The sequence below is a fragment of the Epinephelus lanceolatus genome, chromosome 6 (genome assembly GCF_041903045.1).
Source record: "Epinephelus lanceolatus isolate andai-2023 chromosome 6, ASM4190304v1, whole genome shotgun sequence".
Lineage (NCBI taxonomy): Eukaryota > Metazoa > Chordata > Actinopteri > Perciformes > Serranidae > Epinephelus > Epinephelus lanceolatus.
Genome location: NC_135739.1, coordinates 24,615,119 through 24,621,818, shown reverse-complemented (window position 1 = coordinate 24,621,818; position 6,700 = coordinate 24,615,119). Strand labels below are relative to the sequence as shown.

The following is a 6,700-nucleotide window of genomic DNA, read 5'->3' as shown; positions in this document are numbered from 1 at the left end:
GAACAAGAGAGAAGGCGGAACTAGTAGTTTCTAGAACAAATGTTTCCGGCCGGAGTTATTTTGAGTGAAGACTCGTGGAAATTTGCGCCTTTAATAACCATCAATTCTTTGGTTTTACAGTGGAGAACGTAATGGCTGCCCCAGGTCGGTAATATAATTTATTTTTATATTTAAGTCTGTATTTTCAGATTTATGACTCGTGTGGTTTATTTAGGAAAACTAAAGGCAAACAGAGTAAAGCCGTGGTTTAACAATGTGGTGCTAACCTTAAACGCTAGCCGTACGCTAACACACCAAACAACCATTAAACGATATTTTTCACCACACAAAAGGAACTTTAACGTCTAAAATACACTGCGCTGTTTTATTTCTTTATAAATGTCTATCTTACATCTGTAGTGCTGTAATGTAGGTACACAGCTACCAATAAGCAGTAGCATTAACGTTAGTTACCTGACATGTTACTCACCAACAGAAAGAAACGCAAAGTTAACGTTAGCTAATGTGAACTCACTCATAGTGGGAACTTAAGTTTGTTGTTGATTGTTGCAGTAACGTCAGACATATCAGGCTAAACCCCATCTGACATGTTCTGTATGCTCAAATAGGAATTAAAGCAGCTTATTATAACCGCTCACTTTAAATGCAGTTATTTAGCGTCATGTAGCTGACGTGTATAATGACATACTAGTCTTGCTATTCGTGTGTGCATGTATACAGCCAGTTAGCCTAGTTACTTCAAACACTGTTTACTGATTGCTTCTTATCTCACAGGTCCTAATAAGGACAACATCAGAGCTGGGTGCAAGAAATGTGGATATCGTAAGTAAAGCTTTTGATACACAAGTTTCAGCACAGGTTAAAGGAAGTGTTCTTGTGTGTTGATGTATGTCTCTTTGTTAACAGGGTGTCTACAGATATAACTAAGTTAAATTTAACACTTTTGTAATACCACCTTGAAGTTTAAGACCAAACCTACAATGGAAATACACATTATACTTAGTGTGTGTCTGTGTGACACACGTGTAAGTACTCTTTTCAAGTAAACACGCTTATGTCAGTGCAAAATGAACAGTAAGGCAAAATGACATCAGTTGGGTGAGTTTACGTTTAATGTGTTAAATGTAGAAAGAAAATGAAATCTCATTGCTGTCATAAATTCTGTTTATTATTGCAATTCTTCGGTCTGTTCAATGATTGTAAACAGTCATTGAGTCTGTCACAGTAATGTGTGACAAATTTAATATCCATAGAATCTGAATTTAAGACAATTTAAGGCTCTTAAAGGCCTTATTTTAAGAAAACTTAATGCAAGACTTTTTAAGGACCTGTAGACACCCTGATTAACCTGGGAAGATATGGGCTTGTTAAAGTTAAGGTAGGATCTCATGTAAAGCCCCAGTGAGGAATTTATGCAGTTCCTACAATTGTATTTAATCCAGAGGTAATAATGGTAATAGTGAGTAGTTAAATGATAATTAAATGCTCGAGTATATTTGTAAGTCGAGCATTATTCACTAGGCACTGATTATGTTTCTTTGTAGCACCTGAGAGGGTTACCTATAATTCTTAAGTTTAAACAATAAGTTTTCCTGCTTTGTCATAGTTCTTCATCCATTTTCCCTTGGATGTTTGTATTTTTCAGCGGGCCATTTGACCTTTGAGTGCCGAAACTTTGTCAGAGTTGACCCCCAGAAAGACATTGTCCTGGATGTAAGCAGCACCAGCAGCGAGGAGAGTGACGAGGACGTACCTGCAGCTCAGCGCACTGAGAAGCTGGGGCGAAGCAGAGGTAAATATTACGACCCTCACACTCTTTTATTAACGTATTCTACAGTCAGTCGTATAATAAATGAAAGAAAATAGAGTAAGATGATTACTTATAAGGAAAATGTACATTTGATTAAAAAAAATCTCTACAGTTTCTATTTTGTTCCTAAGTTTACTGGGCAGAATTAGACAACACAAGAATGTAATTTGCCTCAGATGTGCAAGTGGTTGACATCTCAGTGTTGCTATTATTAGACCTACTTCATCAGATTTTACAGTTGTGTTACTTGCCTTTTCACTTTAAGAGCAGCTGTTATTCCAGTAAAAACGGCTTTACTATTCTGTCTATAAATCTGTGTAGGCTCCAATGATGATGACAACGATAGTAGAAAAGGGAGACACAAACGGAAGAAGAGCAGCGACAGAAAGTCAAGAAAGAGGTAATCGTTTTCTACCTTGAAAAATTTCTATTCATTAGTCCACGTTAAACTTGACTCTTTTATATGTTAACAGTTTGTATACCGTCCCAGACTGGATAATGAGACTTTGAAGCTGGTGATGCTCCTATACTGTTTCTCTTAATTGATTTGTTTCTTCTCTGCTAGTGAAGAGGTTTATAACACAGAGAATTCAAATACCAGTAAAATCAGATGTTATTTTAGGCAGCAAATAAAAAATGTTCAGAAATCTGAGATGTGTTTGCCTCTTGTGCTCATTTTTACACATTTGTGACCTTCTTTATTCCACTCTCCAGATCTTGCTCATCGAGTGACGACACCACAAAGAAGAAAAAGAAACGCAGCCGTTACTGCTCCTCGTCTGACGACGAGAGGAGGAGGAAGAAAAAGAAAGTAAAAAGCCAGAAGAAGAAAAGCAAAAAGAACAAAAAGGAACACGGGAAGCATCAGAAGAAGAAACAGAAGAAGAGAAAAGAAGAATCATCATCCTCGTCATCCTCTAGCTCCAGTGAATCCTCAGACAGTGACTGAGGAAACTGAGTGGCAGTGTCTGGAGGTCCAAGATATTTATTTTCCAGTCCATGTAACGTGTACATTATTGAGACATGGGTTTAAATGATTAATTAGGGCATAAAAAAAACAACTGTAGAGTACATTGTACACAGCAGATATGTTTTATACCATCATGGAAATTAAAAGCAAACGTGTTTGGGGTTCCCTGAATCATTTTGGTAACATGTACAAAGCCAGGGAACATGTTCTGATATAGTGTTTCTTTGTCCTTCCAGAGTGTTATATCACATATGACAACTTTTGTTGCGTGCAGAGAAATCTTAAAGTGACACATAGCACAGCCTTTTGGGCAAGTCCAATCAAGAAATGCAGTTGAGGGGAGAAAACGTGGATGTCGAGTTATGAATTCCCAGAGGCTGTTGTTTTGTTTTTGTTCTTTTTTACACTTTTTGCTTCAATACTTTTTTGAAACTGTATCCAAAAACATTGCAAAAGGTTAAATATGAAAGCCAAATGTAATTTGACATGATCTGAATTGCTAAGGATGACAAGGACTGAGTATGAGACCAGTGTTGACAATAATCTGTCTGTGTTGACAAGTTGGCAGCAGTTGAACGACGGCTAATATTGGTCGACAAAAAGGAGTTTCAGTCTTTTAGTTTGTATTTTTTAATGTTTATACTGTACTTTTACTGGGCTGGCTTTATCGTACAATAAGGCTTCTGCAGGTTCCTGGTGACACAGTGTAATTCATATGATTATTGTCAAAGAAAAGCTTTTATCATTTAAACAACCACACCTTATTGAAAACCATCAGGACATTTTAAGACTTCATTCCAAAACATTGTGTGTAAAGTTTGGGAACTGTCATTAACTGACCCTCTTTATTCAGCTTTGTTTATTTCCACTGCACAATTTGCCATTGCTTCAGTCTGTCTATTTGGCTCTCCACATTAAGTATTCTTTTATTGTAATAAAATGCATATATATTTGTATCTCCACTGCCTTAGTGTCGTTTTGGAAATAATTTATAATGACATCAACAGAGCATTTAACGTGGAAGAAAATACTCATGATAATTAAGCAGATAGAATTCGTTTTTTTCCTGTAGAGGGCAGCAACATACCTTAAATGTGAGTTGAAGGATGATGCTTTAGATAGAAAAAAAGTGCAGCTCAAATTGTGAGTGTAATGGATGTGAGGCATTTGCAGTTACATGTTTAGCCTTCCTGTGTACAGCTCTGTCATATATATCGCTGAGTTGTTTCTGTGACTTGTCAATCACCTTCCCTGCAATGTTGACAGTCTTGGAGAGCTTGCTTTTGCTCTTTGCACTCAGGTTGCCGTACCATGCTGTCATGTTAAATGATAAAATGCTTTCAACCAGGCGTCTGTAAATAATCTTTGTAAGAATTATGGATTAGGAGGAAATATGCGGCTGAGGCAAATATACATCACTTAAAACAAAGGAGTACTTCGCACATCTATTTTAAAGCAAGTGCATAGGAGAGGGATGAGAAGAACTGAACTGAAACTGAGTCTTTTCCTTAAATATACACCACTGAAACATTAAGTTTCTTTTCTAGTGTCAAACGCTCTGTGGACAATTAAAAGGGGTTTGTTTGCTTTCGCAGCAAACATAGCATTTTGTTCTAAAATAGTCAAGTTACAACATGACTTTGGCGGCCATTCAATGGCAAATGCCACATACTTTATACAGTATTGTGCTACTTAGTTATATTTCTGGTTAAGTACTCTTTGGATGTGACGCCCAGTAAAAAGACGGTCCATCACTGCCTTGTACAAACCCTTAAAATGTCGCTGTGTGTAGATCATGAGTTTGACACTGGATGACCAGTATGAGCAACTTTTTTTTTTTTTTTTTTTTACATAATTCGTTGAGAGTAGACACAAAAAAAGGAGACTGGAAAGGACAATGAAGAACACAATGGATGACAGAGTTGGCAGATAAACAGAATATTAAATCAAGTCTTAAAGTCTTTTTTAATATGCAATCTAAAAGATCTAACAAAAACCCATTATAATGATTTACAACCCTGTCTAGACTTACAGTATCTATCTTTACTCCACCTAGTGGTCATGGTGTGATCGCTCAGAGACTCAGCTGAATCAATTTAATTGCTACTTCCCTCTTAACTGATAATGTGCGATGAAGACAGACAAACAGACAGAACCTTATAGGAGTGTTACAAAACTTCCTGACACTTGTTTGATTTGCCAAATAATCATGAATAGACAGAAACTGCAGAGTAACAACACTCTTTGGCTCGCTCCTTAATTGCGGAGGCACCTGTGTCAAACATCAATCTCACTTGCCACAGTAAATGTTTGGAGGGGGAATCTGATAAAGATGAGGAGTCACGTATATCACGTCTGCATGAGGAGGTTCAATCCATGTACACATTACTAGAATATATACATAGCAAACAGAACAGTGTCCACACATTTCATTAACATCCTTTTAAAGTACGTCAAAGGGCTACTGAATGCTCCGACAATACAGACACAGTTATCACAGAGTGTCTGAGGTTGAGACATCTCCTCTGTGAACCCTACTGTAGCCTAGAACCTACAGATGCAGCAAACCATTATGAGGCATCATTTTAGGTTAATTATTACCTGCATGCTGTCAGTGTCACTCCTCGCTAAGACATGAAACTGCAAAAAAAAAAAGGAGCCACAGAGTCTTACAAACATTACAAACCAAGGATCCTTGGAAGCCCTTGTGTTTTGTTGGATCTGGGCTGTGTGACAGATGTTTATAATACCACCATTAATTTCACTTTGCCTTGGGGAAGGGGATATCTTTTTAAACATCTGCAACATCCTGACAGCTACATGCATGGCTGCTGATCAGAGCCCAGCATTACGACAGGACGTATCCCGCTCCTTTATCTTTTTGTGGTCCAGAGGGCAGATTAATCAAATTTGTTAAAAAAAACAAACAAAAAAAAAAACATCGACATTCAGCTGCTGTTGACAGCTAGCGGAGACAGTCAAGGAGTCAATAAAAATTCTGGGAATTGGGAATGCGTGATGTCTGATTCCTGTGGGAGACGATGGCACTTATTTCGCACCTTGAGTTCATGTCTTCAGTCAGTGTCTAGTCATGTCTGAGACACTTCTTCACAGGAATTTTTTTTGTTCAGAGAGGCTCTCGTTAGGTAGTAAAAGCAACACTTGCCCCCACGTTAGCTGAAGTAAGAAAAAATGCCATCTAATCACTCAAACTTTTTTTAATAGTTAAACATTTTGGGAGATACATATGTTTACTTTCTTACAGACAGTTAGATGAGAGGATCAATCTTATTCTCATATTTTTACACTAAATACAAAGCTCCAGTCAGGAGACAGTTAGCTTAGCTTAGCATAAAGACTGAAACCGGGGAGAACAGTTATCTCTGTCCAAAGGTAAGAAATCCACCTGCCAGCACCTACAACTGACTAATGAACATATTATAATATATTCATGCCTGACAAAAACTAGACAGTAACAATTAGGGATGCACAATATATATGTATATATATCGGCCGATAAATTATCGGCCGATAATGGGACACTAAAATTATAGCCAATAAATAGCGGCGATAATATGAAGCCAGACGGCTTTCTCTGACTAGGACTTGAACAAGGGCAGCATCTACACACCTGACACAGTGGGTGGTGGTACATGTAACTTTAAACTTAGTTTGCGAGCCGCCAATAAACACAGAGAAGAACAACTACATCATGCTGTCTACAGGGTAAAACATGTAGCGGTGTGGACGTCTCTCACAGTTCCAGAGGAAGACAACAGAACAGACAGACTGATCACCACCGGACACAGGTTAGATGCAGCGCTGAAGGACCGTCTCCAGAGTGTTAACATGAACTAATTAGCAGCAGCAGCTAATATCCAACACCAAGCTTTAAAAGGGCTTGACTCTGTCAAACGTCT

At 37.9% G+C, this 6,700-nt stretch overlaps 1 protein-coding gene across 1 annotated transcript; it reads left to right on the top strand.

Annotated features, from left to right (window-relative positions):
* Positions 1-3,736, top strand: srek1ip1 (SREK1-interacting protein 1). Its single transcript, XM_033621079.2, has 5 exons — positions 1-144; positions 775-822; positions 1,646-1,792; positions 2,132-2,210; positions 2,525-3,736. The coding sequence occupies exons 1-5, from the start codon at positions 132-134 to the stop codon at positions 2,757-2,759; spliced, it is 522 nt and encodes a 173-aa protein (XP_033476970.1). The 5' UTR covers positions 1-131; the 3' UTR covers positions 2,760-3,736.
* Positions 3,737-6,700: the final 2,964 nt, after the last annotated feature.

Bases quoted from the DNA above. Each gene is read 5' to 3' on its own strand.
- srek1ip1 (XM_033621079.2), top strand. The intron at 823-1,645 runs GTAAGTAAAGCT...TGTATTTTTCAG, and splicing joins GTGCAAGAAATGTGGATATC to CGGGCCATTTGACCTTTGAG. The intron at 1,793-2,131 runs GTAAATATTACG...AAATCTGTGTAG, and splicing joins GAAGCTGGGGCGAAGCAGAG to GCTCCAATGATGATGACAAC.